At 42.6% G+C, this 23,656-nt stretch overlaps 1 protein-coding gene across 2 annotated transcripts in view; it reads left to right on the top strand.

Moving 5' to 3' along the window:
* Positions 1-9,920: 9,920 nt before the first annotated feature.
* The window catches only part of LOC5571480 (solute carrier organic anion transporter family member 2A1), a 31,842-nt gene continuing 18,106 nt past the window's right edge, over positions 9,921-23,656 (top strand). The window contains exons 1-3 of one of the 2 annotated variants that reach the window (XM_021842543.1): positions 9,921-10,164; positions 20,445-20,611; positions 21,551-22,189. In XM_021842543.1, the coding sequence (XP_021698235.1) occupies positions 21,909-22,189 (281 nt within the window). In that variant the 5' untranslated portion in view covers positions 9,921-10,164; positions 20,445-20,611; positions 21,551-21,908. The remainder of the gene's footprint in view (positions 10,165-20,444; positions 20,612-21,550; positions 22,190-23,656) is intronic. The other variant, XM_021842544.1, reaches the window with a different exon arrangement.

Below are 23,656 nucleotides of genomic sequence, written 5' to 3'. Positions count from 1 at the left end.
TTCAGCAATCAAAAACTCGACGGAGGTCGGCTCCCACAGCAGGCCGAGAACTTTGATCACTTCGTTGACATGACGATCTGCAAGCGGTTTCAACGATTCTCGTTCGTCCTCTGGGATGAGTGCTAGCAGTTGAGGGGCGTTGGAGCACCATTTGTGGATTGGGAACCCACCACGTTCTAACCGTGCCTATTCTGCGCGGCGTGTGAGGTGACACGAGTCGAATGAGGTGACAATTGTCGACTCGCTCCCATTTGATTAACATTACTCGTCTCACGTCACTCGCGGTGAGAGCGACTCGTCTCGACTCACACGCCGCGCAGAATAAGCACGAACATCTCCTTCAGTTGGCGCTGTGCTTCGATGGCTTCGTCGATCGTAGCAGTCCCTGACAAAACGTCGTCAACGTAACAGTCAAATTTGATTATTTCCGCTGCTGCAGGAAAATTTTCAGCTTCGTCGTTGGCGAGTTGTATCAGGCTTCGAGTTGCTTGAAAGGGTGCGGAAGCTGTACCGTACGTAACGGTCATCAGTTCGAGTATTTTCAAGGCTTCATTCGGATGCTCCCTCCAAAAAATGCGACACTTGGTTGACGAGCTGCCTGGGCGTAGTACTGCGTGGTGCGGCAAGTAGTATGGCTTCAGGTTCGGATTGTCGTTGGCTATATCCACTTCTCGGCAATGACCGAGATGCAGATACTCTCGTATGAATTCCACATACTGGTCTTTCAGTTCGGGATTTCGCTGGAGCCGATTTTCTAGCATGAAAAAGCGTCGCAATGCTAGGTTTCGGCAGCTGTCTATCTGGTCGGCGTTCTCTTTAAGTGGTAATCGAACCACGAATCGTCCTGTGTTGTCTCGTGAGTAGGTGGACGAAAAATGGTCTTCACATTGCTGCTCCTCGGATGATATGGTAGCTGCGTTTGGAACTTCTTCGGTCTCCCAGAACCGTCGAATCATTCCTTCGACAGAATCAAGAGATGCTACATGGGAATACTGGATCGCTTCATCGTTGCTTACTGGCCGGTAGGCACCAGTGACCAGCCATCCCAGGTGTGAGTTGCGGAGTTCTGGCAAATCGTCGTCGTGTCTGATGAGTCCTGGAGCCATTAGCGCAAAAAATAACTCTGCGCCGATCAGCATATCAACCTTGTCCGTTTTGAAGAACAAAGGATCGGCCAACTGAATACCGTCTGGTAGTACCCAGCTGGTAACATCGATGTCGGTTGTCGGGATGGTTCCAGTGACTTTGGGAGTCACCAGGCACTCCAGTGAGGCACGAAAGTCGCTGCACCGAGATTGGAATTGCACTTCCACCTTGTCTCGTGCTAGACTTCTGACGTTGTTGATGCCGGAAATCGGTACGTTGGCTCGCTTCTTCTCCATGCCAAGGGTGTTGGCCATGCTTTCGGTGATGAAGTTCGCTTGCGATCCACTATCGAGTAGGGCTCGACACTGGTGGATTTGGTTGTTACTGTCGGTGACGAGGACCACCGCTGTTAGCAGTAGCACTGTCTTCGGAGCGTGGGCGTTGTTCACGTGGCAAGTTGTCGTGACGTTTGCTTCTGACGAAGGGATTGCCAGAGGAACTGGCGCTGTAGACGATTGTCCTTGACCTTCTGGTTTCGGTTCAGTTGCTACGTTGCTGGTCGTGGATTCCGGTTTCGGGTTTGATTCATCATCGTGCAGTTGTGTGTGGTGTCGCTTGTTACACTTCTGGCAGGATTTCGAAGATGGGCAAGCATTGGAACGATGACCCTTTCGGAGGCAGTTGAAACAAATGCCTGCCGATCGAACCTTCTCGAACTTCTCAGCGCTGGTGAGCGAATTCAACTTGTTGCACTGATAATTTCGATGCGGGGCTGCGCAGAAATCACACTTCTCGGTGAAATTCTCGGAGCTTGTCGTTGCTGCATGTGACCGCTGACTGGTGACCTTCGGTATAGAACTCTGCTGTTTCGGAACGGGTTTCATTGATGTCTGCGGGTACGCAGATTCGCATCTCTCCAGCACTTGACATTGCGACTTCAAGAAGGCCATCGTGGATTTGTATTGTGGCAACTCGCCTGGCTTCAGAGTCTGCTCCCATTGCTCGGGTCGATTTATCCAGAGCTGCAGTTAGTAGGTAGACGATCATCAGTTCGGACACACCAGTTACTTCCTGCTTTAGGTACTCGAGACTTTCGACGTGGTTGATGCACTCATCGAGAAGGGATCGCAGCTCTTTGTGGGATTCGGTTTCCATTTTCTTGAGTGAAAGTAGACCACGGATGTGAGTCTCAACAATCACTCGTTTGTTCTCGTAGCGTTCGGATAAAAGTGTCCATGCTTGCGTGTAATTGCCCTCGTTTATGGTCTTCGCATCCAATACTCCTGCCGCTGCTCCCACCAGCACCTTGTCGAGGTGGTAGAGCTTTATCGCATCCGAGTCGCGGGATTGTGCCATTACGTCCTGAAACATGGCTTTGAATTTTGGCCACTTAGTGTACTCACCGTCAAAAGTGGGGATCGGAGCTTTTAATGGCTGCTGGTGAACGATGACTTGCGCTGGAGGGGCCACCTGATTCACAGGTTGCCGCATGAGGCGAGATTCGACTGCGACGGAAGTATGTTGATAATAATCCTCGAAGCGAATGTACTCGTCCTCCTGCGCACTCACCGCATCGTCCGGGACTATGGCGATAATTTTGCTGTGGTATTTCGAGTATTCGTCATACGCAGATTGTAGTTTCGATGCGTACACTTTCAAGTTAGCTGAATCGATCGGAAGCCGGACGTTGACGTTTTCGTAGATGCGAAGAACCTTGTTCATTGCCAGATTTCTCTGGCGATTCAGCGATTTGAGCCGAGCTGCTATAACGGGATCTGTTACGACGGGTACTTGGCTGGCACCTTTGTTCTCCACTGTTCTGCCTCAGCAGGATCACGTTTCGGAAATCGGTTTCGGAGCGGCACGCTCTCGGGAAGTCCAATCCGGTTCGATTCGGACCATATGTACGGTCGGGAAAAAATCGTGTTTCGGTGGACTGTATTTTCGGGACTTCCAGAGTACGGTTCTAATCGGGCGGAATTTCGGGTTTCCTTTCGGATCGCGGTCGGAAATAAATCGGAGTCGGAATTAATCACATTAAACTTAACTTTATTGAAAAACTTGTTCGAACGCGTCGCGATGCTTTCAGTTCAGTAGGCGGGTGAACTAATTATGGCGTTCGCATTCGCTTTTCCCTCGCTTTCCTTCTTCCGTTCTATTCGAGAATGAGAGGTATGAATCTGGCTTACTGTGGCAATATGATGACGCTCGCCTACCGGATAGTCGATCCATGGCGCTGCGACGATTCCAATGTTTGAAAAAGCGGATGGAAAAGGAACCGGAGCTGCGTACGACGTTGCAAGCCAAAATCGAGGAGTACCTAGCAAAAGGCTACATCAGATCGCTCAGTGAAGAAGAAATCAACGAGAAAGTGCCTCGCCGGTGGTATCTACCGGTTTTTCCCGTAACCAATCCAAACAAACTTGGAAAGGTACGTATAGTGTGGGACGCAGCGGCTAGCGCCCATGGCACCTCGCTGAATTCGGCTCTCCTCAAAGGACCAGACCTACTGTGCTCCCTCCTCACCATTCTAATCCAGTTCCGAGAACGTCGCATCGGACTCACCGGTGACATCCGTGAAATGTTTCACCAGGTTTTGATTCGCGCAGAAGATCAGTTCTGCCAATGTTTCTACTAGATGAACCAAAATGGAGAAACCCAAGTGTACGCCATGCAGGTGATGACGTTCGGAGCATGCTGCTCACCGACCACTGCGCAGTTCGTGAAAAACACAAATGCTGATCGATTCGTCCACCAGAAAGCTGGCTTCGAGATTCGTAACTGGATCAGCAACTCGAGAATGGTCCTGGTAGCGCTGCAAGGGGCAGAAACTGACGAGAAGTGCCTTGATATGTCCTCCGAGCTGGCCACGGAAAAGGTTTTAGGTATGTGGTGGAATACGATCGACGACGTCTTCACCTACAAAGTTGGATGGAACCGCTACGATCCAGCTTTGTTGGGAGGTGAACGTAGGCCAACAAAGCGGGAAGTTCTTCGCGTCCTGATGACCATCTTTGATCCGTTAGGGCTGATCTCCCACTTTTTGTCTTATCTGAAGATTCTGCTTCAGCAAATCTGGCGATCTGGTATACAGTGGGATGAAGAAGTCGACGATGATGCCTACAACAAATGGCTTACCTGGCTAAAGGTACTTCCGCGCGTCGAAAAAGTGAAGGTTCCACGATGTTATAATTCCAAGTACCTCATAAGCGAAGCCGACGAAGTACAGCTACACACGATGGTTGATGCAAGCGAAAACGGCACGGCCGCCGTTTGCTATCTCCGTTTCACCCACGACGGATCTGTCTCTTGTTCCATTGTTGCAGCTAAATGCCGAGTTGCTCCGCTCAAGTTCACTTCGATACCACGACTAGAACTTTAAGCTGCCGTAGTGGGCGCCCGGTTATCTCACTCCGTTCAGGAGTCTCTGACCTTCAAGATCCTGTGGAAGCTGTATTGGACCGACTCGAGAGATGTTCTCTGCTGGATCAACTCGGACCACCGGCGCTACAGCCAATACGTCGGCCATAGAATCAGCGAGATTCTTGAAACTTCCGAGGCGCAGGAATGGCGATGGGTCCCGGGCAAGCAAAATCCTGCCGACGACGCTACTAAGTGGAGCAGTCTACCAGAATTGTCATCTGAGGACAGGTGGTTCAACGGTGCTGACTTCCTTTGGCGCCCTGAAGCGGACTGGCCGATAACACTCAGCCGGCACGATTCGACTGACAATGAACTACGTCCATCGTTTCTAGCACACAATACTTCGCCGGAACTGGTTCTATGTGTCAGCAACTTTTCGACTTGGGAGCGATTGCGCAAGGTTGTCGCATACGTCCACCGATTCTTCAATAACTGCCGTCACAAGCACCGAGGAACAACGACGGAAACTGGTCCATTTTTGGCAAAACAACTTCTCACGGCCGAAATGTGCCTGGTTCGACTCTGTCAACGGGAATCTTATCCCGACGAAATTGCAGTGCTGCAAAATATACTCCAGCGTCCCGAAACCAGTAAGACCATACCAAAATCCAGCGCCCTATACCAGCTCACACCGTGGCTAGACGGTAATGACATCATGCGCATGCGAACCCGTATTGCTGCATGTCACTATGCCACTGATGACGCCAAAAACCCAATCATTCTCCCACAAAAACATCACACCACCCATCTGATCGTTGCGCACTACCACCGTAAATATCATCACCCCAATCATGAAACAGTTATTAATGAAATCCGTCGGAAATTCCGCATTCCTCGCTTGCGAGTTTGTTATCAGCAAGTGCGTAAGGACTGCCAGCAGTGCAAGAACCGGCATGCAGCTCCAAATCCACCATTCATGGCTGACCTCCCACCTGCTCGCCTCGCAGCCTTCTCACAACCGTTCACGCAAGTTGGAATCGACTATTTTAGTCCGATCGAAGTCACCGTCGGCAGGAGAGTTGAGAAACGATGGGTACTGCTTGCCACATGCCTCACTATTCGAGCAATACACTTAGAGGTCACACACTCTCTTGACACGAGCTCCTGCATTATGGCCCTCCGAAACTTTATGGCTCGTCGTGGTACACCCCAGACGGTCTACAGTGACCGTGGCACGAACTTTGTGGGGGCAAATAGAGAACTGATGGAGATTAACGAAGTCATGAACGAACGTGAATTCATGAAGGAGTTCGGAAAGACTGGGATTGAGTGGGTCTTTAATCCACCTCTCACACCGCACATGGGTGGTAGCTGGGAGAGGCTTATCCGAACCGTGAAAAACAACCTGGCAGTAGTGTGTTTATCAGCAAGGCCATCGGACGAAGTGCTCCGGAATCTGCTGACTGAGATCGAGAACACCGTGAATTCGCGGCCCCTATCACACGTCCCGATAGACGACGATTCGGCACCAGCGCTGACACCGAACCCCTTTCTGCTCGGCTCGTCCAATGGCTCGAAGCCGTTAACCGACATCGACGACAGCGGCGCAGCCCTCAGGCAAAACTGGCTTAGGTTCCAAATCCTGGAAAATCAGCTTTGGAAACGCTGGGTAACGGACTACCTCCCAGAAATCACCCGCAGAAGCAAGTGGTTTCAACGACCGCAGCCGATCACCGTCGGAGATATCGTAGTCATCACGGATCCTAAACTTCCACGTAATTGTTGGCCAAAAGGAAAGGTCATCGCCACCAAATCAGGTACAAACAATCAGGTCCGGTCCGCTACTGTGCGGACATCCAGTGGAATCTATGAGCATCCAGCGACTAAGTTAGCAGTTCTGGATGTAAGGTGCGACGGTTAGTAAGCCAACCTACAGTTGGCGTACCCGGTGGGACTGTTATTCGGCACGAATAGCGCACTATCCATCACTACCTTAATACGCCACTGCTATAGGTGAGTTGTACTGGCTCATCTCATAGCCGACCAGCCGGTGAGTATGACTGCCGGTGAGTATGCTGATGAGAATAAACAACCCCAAAGCAGAGCAGAATAATGAGAGAGTAGAAGTTTGTTAACGATAGACTGTTGTTAAGCTAGCAATCTGATAGCAGCATTCATTATTAATCAGTATACTTAAATATCTTAAAATACTATTGAATTCGGTAAGCTGAGCGTACATTAGGGTAATTGTGAATTTGCACTGAATTATTCAACTTATACTAATTAGGTTGCATCCTCGGCTACCCCTACTCTGTCATGCGTAGCACCAAATTAGAACGGTAGATTATCGCTGTATTGAAGTCGAATCCGGTAAGAGAAAAATGACATATGTTTATGCCCACACTGCGCCACATTTCGTTCGCTTATGTTGACAGGGGTTCCCATAACCATTAAGAAGTAGCACTTTGCGTAAATTATGAAATTGCCCCATTTCAAACTTCTTTACTATGATAAGTAAATTCACACATTCCACGTTAGAGGTCATGCACAAATTACGTCACGCTCCAAGGGGGGAGGGGGTCAAGCCAAGCGTGACAAGCCTTACAAAATTTTCGAAAGACTCATACAAAAAACGTGAAGAAGGGGGGGAGGGGGTCGAAAAAATCGAAATTTAGCGTGACATAATTTGTGTACCATCCCTTATTAATTTAAGTTGAATTCCTTTTATAGGAAAATTATATCTTTCTTACAACCACGGATCATCTGTCTTTTATTCATTCCGAGGCGAAGGATAATAATTTCGGAAACGCCGTTGGACCGAAGTCCAACAGTTATCAAGCAGATTTTGTCGACGGCCGCTCGACAACGGACCAGATATTTTCCATGCGGCAAATCCTCCAGAAATGCCGTGAGTACCAGGTCCCTACGCACCATTTGTTCATCGATTACAAGGCGGCATACGATAGTATCGACCGCGTAGAGCTATGGAAAATCATGGACGAGAACAGCTTTCCCGGGAAGCTCACAAGATTGATCAGAGCAACGATGGACGGTGTGCAAAACTACGTGAAGATCTCGGGCGAACACTCCAGTTCGTTCGAGTCTCGGCGGGGACTACGACAAGGCGACGGACTTTCGTGCCTGTTGTTCAATATTGCGCTTGAAGGTGTCATGCGGAGAGCTGTGGAAAAGTTATAAATAAACTGGCTCGCACAATGATAGCCCTTGAGCTACTGAACAACTTTGCCGAAGATGTCATCTTTCTTAAAGGGCAGGCTACTGAGCTATCATCAAGACAAAACTCCCATGTTCACTAGTTCCGCCTAGTAGCGTGATTCCGTATCAGAATGACCACCATATGTTAGCCATTGAGCTACTAAAAAGTTCTTCCAAAGACACTAACCTTCCAAAACATCAGGATCTAGAGATATCATATGTTACAAAGTATGCATTCTTATCCCTCAAGGTTCAAATAGTGTAAGTCAGGAAAACCGCCCCTACCAGCCAAATTCTCAACTAAAAGGATAAACCTCGAAATTTACGAGAAATTTTCAGTTAGACGCCTTTCTCCATGTAGGAGAAGGGGTGGTAAAATGAGCATTTGCACCGTTTTTTGCTAGCGATAAAAATATGTGAAAATTTAGCTATTTTAGTCTGAATTCGTGTCGCTGCTATAGATAACATCCCTAATTTTGATGATGAGCGATAGAATTTTACAAATTCTTCGTTTTTATATCAGAAACAAGATGATATCCTTAAGGTGTTCATTTTACCACCCCTTCCCCTAAATTAATATGGTCAACTGAGGATATGAGCAAAGCAGGCAATCTATTCGATTTTACGAAGGTACGGTGCTACATATGAAAAAAGTTCACTCAATGCGTGAAGCGTTCTACCCGAAAAGCTACAGGAGATGAAAGTTCAAATGTTTGTATGAAATTAACTACAATTACTAATGAAAATCTATTCAGTATATGTCGATAGACTTTTGATGGGCTACATTATGAACAAATGTTTTTAATTTTCATATGTTTCGCTCAGTATTAAGCTGATTCTATAGGGGATGTGGTGGTAAAATGAACAGGGGTGGTAAAATGAACACCAGGCCTTTTACCGAGAAAAAACAAAATTCGATAAAATTTTATCACGCACGGGTGAATTAGAGCATAAATCTGAGTGTTAGAGTTGATACGTAGGTCAATTGAAGTGATAATATCAATGGAAACTAAGATTTTAGAAAACCACGTTTGAAAATCAGAACTGACGTAACTTTTAGCTCGGAAGACTTGAGGTTTTTCAGTGAGGTGAATATCGTTATGATATGATGTCAAATCTGATACCTTTAGAATTCTTTTTGAATGGGTTACAATCATTAATGGATGTATTTTCGTATTTTCTTGCAAAATGAAAAAGCATTTTTAGAAAAAAAAATTCTGCTATTCATGCCCTTTAAAGAAAAAAGTAATTACCTTCGTAGTTACAAATTTTTGACGTTATTATTATCATTTATCTTGACTGTAGTGGCGCACTCCTTCCGTTAGTAAAATGAAGAATCTCCATTAAATAGATAAAAGACCGCAACAAACTTGATTTTGAAAACAATACATACATTGAGTAGATTACGCAACCTAAACGCGAAGAAGACGAAAAATCCTGTTTTACTCAAAATAATTCATCGCGAATTTTGGTATAAAAGTATTTTTAGTTTATGAATAAATCATTAATGCGATCCTTGAAAAAAAAAAATTTGTAGGCATTATGTTTTATGTTTTCTTTGTAATATTGCGCACTTCACCCCAAATTGGACTATTACATAAGTTCGTAAAGAAGCTGTAGAATTTAGAAAAGGTGTGATAAAAGTTTGCATCTGATCATCTCGCATTTGTTCTTCAAACTACAAGGAATAAGTGCATCGAAGACACCATCAAGATTCAACGTAATGTGCAATAGGCAATAATATGCTTTGTTTTCTTTGTAATAATAAGTAATCAAATGATTCAAGTAGGTATCGATACCATAAATTCGATATTTTGTTTGTATCGATACTCTCTACCGATAATACTTTCAAGTAAAAATATCATTACCTTGATGGTATCGCTTCATGACTACATGAATGAGCTGAGGAATTCACCTACTTTCACAAATTTGTGAAGAAACGAGCTTGATCCCTATCATAATGCGATGCAAATACATAGCGAGAAATGTATCTGTGTTTTGCTAAAACAACTTCAACAGGACGAATCACAAGTCCAGCGACTACATGTGATAACAATTACTATATCAAATTTGCTTGGCATCATATTTCGACCAATGCTACGTTACTTTCGCTACTCAGGTCACGAATGCCGCACGGTCTCAATTGGGCTTGATTGAATTAGAAGGTACCCAATGCTTATGGACCGTACATTCATATGTGGTGATCCGAACGTCTTGGGATCATCGCGATGGATTAGCTCCAGCATCGTCATTTTTGCACGCGCTCGCAAACGGATTATACGCGCTTCGGTTAGTCGAAATCGATCCTCACGATACAAGTGCTTGACGATATTATCGGTGAATTGCAGTGCTGACTGTGCGGTAATTGTGTTCTCAAACTGTTGTGAGAAAGAAAATTGCGCCACATTACGCTCGCAAAAAAAAGTGAACCGTGGCTTTGCAGAATCTTCAAGACCAAATTTACGATCCGCTGTGTATCTTCGTGTCAACGTCAGATAAGTAAGAGGACGTCCACTTAAATTTCTAGAAAGACGGAGCGAGAGAGAGAGGTTATCATATCGTCTGGATAGGAGATTCTCACTGTCGTCTGTGTGATTTATAATAACTTCTGCAGACAGTTCTTATCACCAGTACAAATAGGGCGAAATATACAAACGGATAACCGTGTAAGATGAAACATGCGAGAGAGTGTGCGATATGAGTATTTGCAAATTCGATAAATCAACCAGAGATGTTATTTTGACCCACAAAAAAGTGCATGATAAATTTGAATTATTGTTCGGAGGTCAATGGCAACAAGCGTCTTTTATATTTCACAGAGCAATGCTCTTCATAAAGTAGCTAAAGGCAAATTTTATATGACTGTTTGTATCACCTTAATCGTTTGATATGACGATGATTTCTCACTTCAAAACGTTTTATGTTCATTCACCCTCTGCTTTGCATTTACTGAAATGCAATGGAAAAGCATAAAGGACATAGTCTTCCATAGTCTAATGACGATACCAACGGAAGGTTTTCGTGTTTCGGTCAGCAAAAAAGCGAATAGGGTAAATTTTTCAACCCTCAAGTTTTCAATAGTAAAGGTGCTAAGCACGATTCAACTTAATTTGACCAATAAACGAAATTATTGTACATCTTTTAAACTAGGGGGTGCGAACTGGAAATCAACAAGCATCCAGGCTGCTGTCAAGCCCAAATTTTCATAAAAATGATCACAATGTATGTGATACAAAAATTGCAAACTTTAAAAAAACGTTATATATAGTTTTGTTTGTGCATAAGTTTTCAAAAACTTTTTCAAAATATATGTCTTACTAATGTACGATCAGAAACTATCTGATTCAGCTGATTTATTGGACATATTGCCTGCATCAGAAGAAACTGCAACTTAAGAAACTTTGTTTGAAGTATTTTAAGTGTGCTCCTCAAAAATGGTTTCCTGCGAGACAAGCAAACAAGCAACAATTAGCATGGAAATGCTCAATGGCAGCATCTTTCTAAAGTTTTCAGAATTCAATTATATCTTTAATAAAAAAAAGACATTTTTTACCGTCTTCGGCCAAAGGCTGCACAGACTGAACAATCACGAACATTAGGCAACGGACTACACGGAACACCCAGTAGCCCAGAGATTAATTTTTCGTTTGACGAAAAGTTTCCACCGGCTGGAGCGTGAATCGAACCCACGCTGCGTGGTGCAATACGCTTAAACGACTGACGCCACTAACCGCACGGCCACAAAGCCCACAATAATTAACCCTCAAGTTCAACGCTCTTACGGTGCGGATTATGAAATGATGAAGAAGGAAGTAACTACAATACAGAGCGATTTATTAACGATGCGAATAAGTGAAGGTTACAATCGAAACTGAAGATGGTTGCGATTTTCTGTTGTCGCGCTCAGTAGTCAACAGTGTGCCCAGATTGGCTGGGCACCACAGTACTCCCCCTTCCTAGATAAATTCTCACTGAATCCGGAATCTTACGTGATGTCCACTTCTGGTTATTCGATCGGATGTTCTAGGATCGAATGATGGATCAGGTTCCTTAGCGAAGTAGGCTGGTTTAACTCTATCGACTGATACTGTTACAGGTTTACTCCTGATGATGATGGTCAATGTCTTATTGTTTCTTGAGATTACCTCGTATGGTCCAGTGAAAGGTGCTTCCAATGCAGCTCGTACTTTGTCGGTTTTTAGAAACACGTGTGTGCACGTCGTTATATCTTTGGGTATGTACACGTGTCGATGCTTGTCGTTATTAGAAGCTGGACGCGGTTGCAGTGAATTCATTTTCTCTCTAAGATTTTGTACGAATGAATCTGTAGAGCCACTAAGTGAAGGTTTTTCCATCATAGCTCCTGGAATACGTATTGTCGTACCGTAAAGCATTTCTGATGCGGATGATCCTCCTCGAATTGCACTTCTTAAACCGAGCAATACTAACGGCAAAGCATCGGTCCAACTTGACTTGTAGGATTCCAAAGCGGTTTTGAGCGGCCTGTGCCAACATTCGATCATTCCATTGGCTTGTGGGTGGTAGGGAGTAGTGCGTAGTCGTTCTATGCCTAACAGAATAGAAAGTTCCTTTATCAAGTGCGATTCAAATTGTCTACCCTGGTCTGATGTTATTTTCATTGGCGATCCGAACCTTGCCACCCACACTTCAACAAAAACTCTTGCGACAGTTTCTGCTGTCGCGTCGGGTATAGCCACTGCCTCAGGCCATCTGCTGAAGCGGTCTATCATAGTCAAGATGTAGCGCATTCCTTTACATATCGGTAAGGGTCCTACTATGTCGATATGAACATGTTCGAATCGTTCGTCTGGTATTTCGATTTTTTGTGGCTGAGAACGTGTGTGTCTCGAAACCTTGTTCATTTGACACTCGATGCATGCTCGAGTCCAATTCGCGACGTCTTTTTTAATACCAGGCCAAACGTATTGTTGCAAAATTTGTGCTTGGGTGGCTTTTACTCCTGAGTGTGCCATGTGGTGAACCTGATCGAATATGAATTTCCGATAATAGTGAGGGATGCAAATACGTACCTTACCTCCTTGTTGCTGACAAAGTAATCGCACTCCTAGTCGAGAGCTTTCGAACCTCTTAATGTCGGGATTACTTTTTTGCCAGTTTTGTAGCTGTTCGTCGTTTTCCTGTTCCCTGACAAAATCCATGTGATCAATTGTAGATGGTAAACAAATTGCTTCAATTCGGGAAAGAATGTCGGCAGGAATGTTTTCTGCACCGGCGATATGGACCAGGTCTGTCGTATATTCGCTTATGAAATTAAGCAATCGTTGTTGTCGCGGAGTTGGTTTGTTCACATCTTGCTTGAAAGCGAACGTTAGTGGCTTATGGTCTGTGAAGATTACAGGATTGCGCCCCTCGATGATATCCTTGAAATGTTTCACACCAAGATAGACGGCGAGAAGTTCTCTATCATACGTTGAGTAACGTCTTTCACGGTCGCTGAATTTAACCGAGAAATATCCCAATGGTTTCCATGTATCGTCTGATCGTTGTTGTAATACAGCTCCTGCAGCCAAATCGGATGCGTCGACCATAAGTGACAGCTGAGCGTCCGGATCGTAATAATCCAACGTTGTGGCTTCAATTAGGCATCGTTTGCATTCGCGAAAAGCAGTTTCAGCTTCAGTATTCCAGTTGATCAGCGTTTTGTCGTTCTTTTAATTGGACGGTATTAATTTACGTAATGGTATTTCTGCTTCGGCAGCGTGTGGTAGAAAACGTCGATAATAATTTACTAACGCTAGGAAACGCCGCAGTTGTTGTACTGTATTCGGTTTCGGGTACTCTGCAACGGCATTGACCTTTTCGGGAACCGTTCTGCATCCATCGGTGGTGATTAATTGTCCTACGAATCGTACTTCTCTTTTTCCCAGCTGGCATTTGTCGGCATTAATTTGAAGACCGTTCTCTCTTAGCCTTTCGAAAACCGACCGAAGATGATTTCGGTGCTCCTCTTCAGATGACGATGCGATAAGAAGATCATCTAGATACCCAATCACGAAAGGCATATCAAAAAATATATTATTGATAAATCTTTGAAATGTCTGGCCAGAGTTTTTCAATCCAGGAGGCATTACTAGAAATTCAAATAAACCCAGTGGCGTTATGATAGCTGTTTTCTCGACATCGTTTTCGTGCATGGGTATTTGATAGTAAGCCCGTTCCAAATCAACCACAGAAAACACAGTCTTACCTCGTAATGTTTGACAAATGTCGTAGATATGGGGCAGAGGATAACGATCAGCAACGGTGGAATCATTAAGGCGCTTGTAATCTCCCACAAGCCTGTATTTCACATCGCCGTTTTGGAGTGTTTTTTGAGCAAGGTGCACAGGACTAGAATAAGGACTTTTGGAGGGCTGGATATACCCAAGCTCGAGGAACAATTTCAACTCTTTTCGAAGTGCTTCGAGTTTACGAGGTGGAAGTCTGCGAAACTTGGAGTGACATGGAGGGCCTTCTGTTTTAATGGTATGTTTAACACCATGCCTGACTTCTTGCTTGGGAAGGCGCGGTCTAGTGACGTCAGAGAACTCACTTAATAGGCCACCGTAGTCGCTACTGCAGGAAAAAGTTTTTAATCCAAAAAATCCTTCATTTATCGAGTTGATTTGACCGTATGCTTTGATGTTAGTCATTTTGTCGATCAAACACTCGTCTCGTAGGTCAACCATCAAGTTATAATGTTTAAGGAAATCCGCCCCAAGGATTGGAGAAGTAACGTCCGCCAATATGAAACGCCACGGAAAGTTTCGTCGTAGACCAAATGTTGGCTTGCATATTTCAGTGCCGTATGTAGCAATTCGGGAACCATTGGCGGCATACAAACTCATTCCAGGTATTGGTTTTAGCTTTCTGCACGGCAAAATCGATAGGTCGGCACCGGTGTCGATCAGGAATTTGTAATTTGTTGCTGGATCGTGAATGATTAGACGGGATTGTCGAACCTCGGGATTGTCGTCGACTGCAGCTGCCCTAGTTTTTTTGTTTGAACTGACAGGGCGCTCGACAGTTCTTCGCGTCGGCGCCAAAACGCCTGTGGTAGAAACAATACGGATGTTGTTCAAGCGAGCCACTTCGAGTACGTCGTTGCCTGCTGAAACTTCTGTTACGTGATCTTCCTCGCTCTTGACGAAATGCAGCAATTTCAAGGGACAGGTCAGAAATTTGTTTGCGCAATTCCTCCAAGTCAAAGTCCTTGCTGTTGTCCCATGTAAGTCCTGCAGATGATACATTACGGGTTCTAGTTATATCGGAAAGCTTATCAGCCTGTTCGGCGAGTTGCGGCAACTGAAGAGTAGCTTCTGAAACTTTAAGAACAGCTTGCGTAGTTTCGGGGAGTTGCTGCATCCACAAGGATTTAATGATTTTTTCGTCTGTTATTACGTCTCTCGCCAGGTCTCGCATCTCACGTAGAAGCTGAGAAGGTTTCCGGTCACCCAGTTCACATCCGCGAAGTAGCTGCTGCATGCGGTTTTGTTCACTTGAACTGTATTCTCCGATGATCCTGTCTTTGATTGCAGAGTACTTTCCGTCCGCTGGTGGGTCCCGTATGATGTCCGAACAACATGCAAGTATCTCTGAGTCGATAGCTGCTAATACGTGGTAGTAACGAGTATCCTCTCTGATGATTTGACTCAGTGTAAACTGCGCTTCAAGTTGTGCAAACCAGAGAGTCGGATCACGTTTCCAAAACGGTCCGATTTTTATACCGATTTTGTTCACTGCACCGTCAGGAACGTTGTTTACAGCGGCACTACTGTTGCCAGCGGCAGGATTGGTTGCAGCGGCTGCTCTTGCTGCCTGCAGTTGCTCGTGTAAATGAGCGATCTCGTCCTTCAAACGCTGTTCCTCCGCCATTTTTAAATTGCTTTGTGGGCGCCTTGGCGAATTTTCGATGTGTAGATAGTAATTGAAACGGAGATCTTTAAACGAAACAAAAAAATCGACACACAGCCAGTTGCGCCCAGGTGTATTTATTTGTGTGTTTCCTTACTTGTTAATCAATGTCTGCAGTCCAGTTAGATCACGTCGGGGTCACCACTACGGTGCGGATTATGAAATGATGAAGAAGGAAGTAACTACAATACAGAGCGATTTATTAACGATGCGAATAAGTGAAGGTTACAATCGAAACTGAAGATGGTTGCGATTTTCTGTTGTCGCGCTCAGTAGTCAACAGTGTGCCCAGATTGGCTGGGCACCACACTCTCTACCACCACCTGGTGAAAAATATATTTTATACCTACCTTGATACCTTGATGGCTACAGCGTAGCATCACGCCATTGCCGGGCGTATTGAAGAGCTCCATCCTCGTCGATCTTGGGCGAAACTTCTACAGTTGCCCCGAACGTTTAGGGTCGCCAGGTCCTCTTCCACTGCGTACAGCCAGCGTATTCGTGGTCTTCCCCGAAGCCGCCGACCTCTACCTGGTTCTCTGCTGAATATTATTTTCGCAATTCTTTCTTCTGACATTCGCACTAAGTGACCAGCCCACTGAAGTCTGCCGTATTTTACACGATTGATAATATTCGCATCTTTGTACACTTGATACAACTCGTGATTCATGCGTCTGCGCAACACACCATTTTCGAGTTTCCCACCGAGTATTGTCCGCAGCACTTTACGCTTGAAAACACCGAGAGCTTTCCGGTCTGACTCTTTCAACGTTCACGCTTCGTGCCCGTAGAGAGCCACCGGAAGAATCAATGTTAAATATATTTTATATGATGACTCAAATAAAAATAGCTTTTGAGCTACTGAATAACTCTGCCGAAGACGCCATTTTTCTAAGGGTTTCTCATATATACATAAAACAAATGTTCCATGTTCACTAGCGGATAAATTTTGAATCAATTAGCACGAACAATGATAGCCCTTAGGTTGCTAAACAACTTTGCCGAATACGCCATATTTCCAAGTGGTCATGATTCTGAGATATCTGCAAAACAAAAGATTCATGTTCACACACGTCGTCTAGTATTAAAATCTAAAATTTCTTGGCTCGAATGATGATAGCCCTTACTGAACAACTTCACCCAAAGGATACTTTTTAAGTGGTTACGATTCTGAGATATTTGCAAAGCAGAAGTTTCATGCTCACTAGCGCCACCTGGCAGCAAATTCTCGAATCACATGACTCAATTAAAGATAGACCTTGGCTTATTGAACAATTGTACCGAAGACGCCATCTTCTTAACCCGTATAGGCCTGAGTGAAAAAAAAACAAAGCTCTCACTACTCAGTGAATACTTAACGGATTTCAGTTATTTTTTTTTTTTTTTTTCAGTATACTCGTACACATATCTAGTTTCTTAATGTTTTTGTAATTGGAGTTATTCCGGTGGGACACTGGGTCAGGTCTGGTGAAAAGCGTTCTATGTCCTGCATTTGGTCGGGTCCACGGGACGCCTCAAATTCATGATAGAGTTACAAATTTGTATCCCGACATCTGTGTCAAACTAATGATGTGTAGGATTCATAAGTGTTGGTCAATGTGATCGATTAATAATTTGTTGTTTTTTAATGATTTGACGCGACATCATGTTTTTCGCTATGAAAGTGCTCCAAGAATTATCATTTTCAAACCCGTTAATCCAGGACGATGTTGTGAATTCCACACATCACTTCAAGACTCTAAGCTGATGGCTAATTCGTCTCTCACACTGTTGATAAGTGTGCTAGGTTTTGAAGAGTTTTTTTTTTTTTTCAATGATTCCACCAGGAATTTTTCCTTCCTTAATCAAGAATATCCTTTAGAGTTATACTGGTTTCATTACTATTGGCAAAAATTTAGCTTATAATTCAATTGGGATTATTTCTTCTTTGAATCATCGGCATTTCTTCGTAGTTATACTGATATAATGCTTATTTGCATTACACTTGCCTAAATTTTCATGAAAAATTTCATAGATCTTTTGATCATAGGCTGTTCTCTCAAGAGAAAAGTATTTCTCGTAGTTATTGGAATAAGGGCTTATAATACGTTCATAAAGAGTCTTAACCAAAACACATAATTTAGCACAAGAGTTAACATAGGTTAGATGTTATTCTTCTCCACTATTAAGATTGCAACGTGTGAACTGAACTCTAAACCGTTGCTTGCGTATAACAGTGAACCGAACGACTAAGTGAACAATTAGCACACTGTGGTTGCTAGAACTATAGGGGAAGGGGTGATAAAAATGAACACCTTAAGGATATCATCTTGTTTCTGATAGAAAAACAAGGAATTTGCAAAGTTCTATCGCATAACATCAATATTAGAGATGTAATCTATAGTAGCGCAACGAATTCAGACTGAAATAGCAAAATTTTCACATATTTTTATCGCAAGCAAAAAACGGTGCAAATGTTCATTTTACCTGCACTATGTGGGTAAAATGAACAGCTGTTGGTGGTAAAATGAACATCAAGCAAAAAACGAGAGTAAAACAAATATTTTTGAAAACTTTTATTGCATTCCCGAAAATATATCCATTGATGATTGTAACCCATTCAAAAAGAACTCTGAAGGTATCAGATTTGACATCATATCATGACGATATTCACCTCACTGACAAATATCAAGACTCCCGTGCTAAAAGTTATGTCAGCTCTAATTTTCAAACGTGGCTTTCTAACATCTTAGTTTTCGTTGATATTATCACTACAATTGACATCCGTATCAACCCGAGCACTCCGATTTATGCTCTAAATTGTCCGTGCGTGATAAAAAATCAATCAAACTTGTTTTTCCTCGGTGTTCATTTTATAATCCCTGTTCATTTTGCCACCACTTGCTCTATTTGAACGTAGTATTGGCGATGGGATCAACCGCCCGGAATTCACGTTCTTCAGATCTAGGCCACCGCACTTCTTGAATTGCGGCCACGCCCACTCCAACCTTCTGCAGTTCGCGAGCCAAAAGGCTCGCTCGTCCGGGTTCATTTAACGTCCTGAAATTACAGGTACCAAATTCCCAATCTTAGTCCTTATTTCGTTGCCAGGTCGGTTGCCGTTATTTTTTCTTTCTCCATTTTTCGTGGTAGGTGAGAAATTCGGAACGCTACCTTACCGAGGTCGCACTACCTACATCACGTTGATGGGGCTGCCACCTTAGGTTAGTTGACGTGATATTACAATATTTCATACTCATCAGAACATACGCCGTTTGAGCCACACCTCCTGGTGAACAGACGCTCGGGACGCACCCTCTCACTCTAGCTGATGTCAGAAGGACACCAGTGCCCAGTTTGCACTACCAGCTAAGTACGCAGTTGGTGGTCTTTGTCATCGTTTGACCCGTGGAAGCGTGGACTAGGGGCTTGCGTGGACCAGAGCTATGTTGGACGCTTCGTCCTAGTTGTCCACTCACCATTTTGCAACCCACTATAATGTTTATAGTAAGACCAAACGATGTAGTATATTTTTGATGTTTTGGTGTTTTTTTGAATATGTTCAAACACAAAATGATCATGTTTGCGTTGGTAAATAAACCTGAAAGGTTTAAGTTGCAAATATTTCCAAATAAGTCAGTAGCGTGCCTTTAAAGCTGTTAGTTTTTACTGAAAGAGGCATTGATAAGAATATTCATTGAAATTTATCACTTATCAATAGGTCTGTAACTAGCTGAAATGAATGTACAAAATAAAGAAATTTGCACTGCAAAAATTTCTATTCAATACGAATATACTAGCACTTTTACAATATTGCATGAACTAAACATTTCCATTGAGAGCAATGGGACAATAAAATCCTAATAGTTGTGTAAATATGTTATGGTACAACAGGCAATATGACAATATGGCAATATAAATATCTGACACGACCTTCCAAAGTATGGAAGGAACGACATGAAAATTTTAGTTCATTTATTATTGGCATCGAAACAAGATCCTGAATAACATTCTTATATCTACGGAACCAGAGATACAACAAATAAAATTGACAGAATTAAAAATTAGAAATTCACGTATAAAAGCGTGTTATATCCATTTAGCAAATGTAGGCCTATGGATCTGTGAAGCAATTCTGAACAGGGAATCTTCTTAAATTATTATTATCTTTATTAGAGAGATCTCACATCTCCACAATTCGAAATTTATAATCCTGATATTTTGCTTTCGTGATCCTTTTCAATAAAACATTGAATAATTGTGTTAATCTTGGACCCGGAAAGATAAATCATTGCAAAATCACTTTATGTTGCATATAACCATTTAAATTAAAGCGTCTTCGCAATATGCGGAGCAACCCTCAATCAGAGTTTTGAAAGCGATATCAATGACGAAAACAACCTCAACGTATTTTTAACAGTCAAAATAATTATTTTGGCAATTTCTGAAGGTATTTTTCATCAGATATTATATAAAACAATTTATGACCGCATAGTAGAACAAATAGAACCACTGTGCGTCACTGCATTATACCTCTTCTCTTCTGAAAAGACCTTTGGATTAGCAGTCCGAAGCCTTGCTCACATGACTAGATGGAAACACCGTTCAAGGAAATGTAAAAGGAATATAAAACTTCTTTTATTTTTGTTCATTCTTTAAAAGGGCGATATTTGCAATGATCTGCCTCAAAATTCTAATTCTTCATCACACGTGCACAGCGTGAAATCCCACCGTTCAAGCCACCAGAAGATTGGCTTCTCCGTATCCCCGTAGACAAGATCATTTCCTTATCATATATCAGTAGAACTATTTACTTTCTCGATGCATACTTACCGCTTGCTTACTCTCTTTTCCTTCGCTACCAGTTGCAGTGGTGATATCAGTTAAGGCGCGGACGACAAGCGCGCCGCCACCCATCATCATCTTGCACAGGCATTGTTATCAGCAGCATCGTGTTCAGCAAGACAATACGAGCCCAGAGAACGCTATCACTCCTCCAGATTTCCTAGAGCCGTGCTGCATCATCATTAGGGTGGCTCATAATGATCAAATTACCAAAATCTTGTGTTACATTCCCATAAATTTGTTCATTTGGACCTCTCGAAGCTACTGTGAAAATTTGAGCGGAATCCGTCAATCCTAAGGGGGTAAACGAGTTTGTAGTTTGTAAGGAAAATACCGCAGAATATGTGGGAAATTACATTTTTGATTATATATGGCGCTGGAGTCGATGGATTTCTTCCGTTATTGATTTTAAGATTAACCTTTCAATCAACCGTTTTCTCTCCAAACATGACTCGTATCAAAATACTTAACTTTTTAGCGATTTTTCAAGAAAACCGCTCAATTTTCTTCATATGATGATCAATTCTTCTGTGATTCAAGTTCTCTGCATTTGAAAGTTGTGAAAATATCAATTTCAACCTTCGAAATCGCCACTGTTCGAAATACGAGTCATGTTCAGAATTTGTGGCAAAACGATAGGAAAGACTGTAGCAAACCAGAAGTCTTTCCGTTTAGAAACAAAAATGTTTTACATAGGGAAGCTTCAATTTGAGATTCCCCCGTGGTAAAAAGGTTATTTTTCAAAGTGCTTTCGTTCAAATTTTAAGTTTTTTATGACCGTTCCACTCCGATTTCAATTTTCCTAGGCATAACTTTATTGCTACTTGACGAAAGGACTTCCGGTTTGTTGCATATTTATATCGACATCAGCGTCATCTATGGTTGAAAATGTACCTAGTTGGAATCGTTTTTTTTTATGTATTCGGTTGATTTTCTCCCTACAAACTTCAAGCTTGTTTAGCTCTCTCTTAGAGTTGAAGGTTTCTGCTCAAATTGTCATGGTAGCTTCTAAGGAAACAAGGAACAATTTTGGGGTACTAACTTAAAATTTGTACGGTTTTATTTTTCTCATATATAAATGGATCACCCTAACCATCATCTACATTTGTTTCCTCCGACGTCGCAGCGTCTCAAGCTGCTTTAAATCTCCCTGAGCAAATCCCCCGGAGAGCAGTAATTAAGTTATAAAAGAGACTAAAAGCGTGAAAATCACTGGCACATATGTTGAAAAGGGCGCCAAGTGAAGTGGTTCCATTCGCGGAAAGCTGTTATTGCCGCCAGTAGCCTAGGTGGGATAAATGAGAAGGATTATTACCCCGTAGGAGTGCCGTCGAGACCCGCAAGAATTGTCGTGTCGTGATATGTTGTTGTCAAATGTGATGTGTGAACGCAGTTGATGATACGGTTGACTTGGTGAATGTTAATAGGATTGTTGGCTGCTCGTTCGAAAGGAGATTTTCCACGCGAGTGGGGTGGGGGTTGAAATGGGTCTGGAAAGCAAGTACTCCGAAATGGAAGAAAACGGAAAAAGTACCAATTGTGTTGATGGCGATGTGAAAGAGTTGAAGTTCTCCGATAACGATGACGATGTGGGAGGAAATGAACGAATGGAACAGTATGAAAACTACAAAAACAGTGAAAAAACTAAAAATGGTGCTGAATTCGAGAAGATGCTCCCGGATTTCGAGGACATGTTCAAGGACATGCCACTGACGAAGGACACCACCTGTGGATTCTGGTTATTCAAGGGACCATTCCTGCAAAAGTAAGTCTAGTATATTATGGGGAACCATGCTTTATGTTGTTTAAACAATTTGACATTTTTGGAATGGTATCGTTTAAATATTGTTACATGATTGTGCAGTTGGCGAGAACCCAAGGGAGCAATTCGAATATCAATAATAGATGTCGTTATTGGAGACCCCTTGCTCTCACTGGATCTTGGTCTGCCTCTTTAGTTTTGATTTCAATTATTATTTAAGGGTCTTTCTTTGCCATCAAATCACATGAATAATGAGATAAGCTTTTTATTCGTCTGAGAGTTACATGCCGAAATTGTGATTTATTTTAAACTAGTTAACAGTAATTACATGTTCTGGTTAGAGTTATGATTCAATATTCATTTTTTTTTTTAATTCAACCTATTTTATATATTTGTATGCTACTAATAAATGCTTTAACTATCATGTTACCAGCGACAAATCTAAAAGACTTACACCAAAAAAATACATAAACTTTGATTGCAGCGGAAGACATTGAAACTGCTGGTGCATAAATTCTAATTATAAATGTCTGAGTCACTTGATCACTTTGAGTTTTCTTTCACGTGATAGAACTATCTCTTATTCGAAACGAAGAATCCACATAACGCATAAAGTGTGGTGTTGACGGGTAGGTTGTGTTTACTTCCTCATCGCTTTGTCATCGTTTCTGCTCGATTACAATATTAAGACCATTCATTGGATTGATCTTCTAGCGTACAAGAACTATCTTATCAGCAGTGTGTTCCATTCATGTTACACGCCTTGTAAGTCTTACGGTTGGATAGATTAAACTAAATCGTGGACTTTGTATTGCTGATGTACTTGTACGTAAACATCTGACAGTCTTTCGCTGTTATTTTTGAGCAATAAATTTTATTTACAAAACGATGCTGTTTATGGAATAAAACTAAAGTCTTAACACACTACACATTGAAGATGTATGTTTTAACATGCATACACTGAGGCAAAAATACTTTGGATTTCCATAAATCAAGACTTATGAACCAGCCAAATTATGGTTTCATTGCACGCTTAAACATATCGAAAATGGGATCATAAGTTTCATAAGTGAGAGCTTTGAATTCTTTAACAACAATTACTTGAAATAATTATCATAGCAATCGCTAGAAGAACTACTCCGCTTTCGATGTTGGCTACAAGTTAATCGAGAATCGATCACATGTTATCAAAACATGTCAATGTTTGAGCAAGCCTGAAATAAAAGGCGAATAATATTATCGATTGATAATTCGAAATAAGATTTTGTCTTTGCGTTTATTAACGAATTTCATTGATTGACTAATGAAATTAGTTACTGAAATTCTTCACCAATATCATAAGTAAAACTTAAAAATTTCAACAATAATCGTTGTGGCGCCAAATCATAATTATTCCTTAAGAAATTATTAAGTTTTTTTGCCTCAGTGTACCATAGTCCAAATTACAAATAATGTTTGTCATCCGTTTTT

The sequence above is a fragment of the Aedes aegypti genome, chromosome 2, assembly GCF_002204515.2.
Source record: "Aedes aegypti strain LVP_AGWG chromosome 2, AaegL5.0 Primary Assembly, whole genome shotgun sequence".
NCBI classification, from domain to species: Eukaryota; Metazoa; Arthropoda; class Insecta; order Diptera; family Culicidae; genus Aedes; species Aedes aegypti.
The sequence above is the reverse complement of the archived record's forward strand: the minus strand, read 5'-3'. Positions and strand labels throughout refer to the sequence as shown.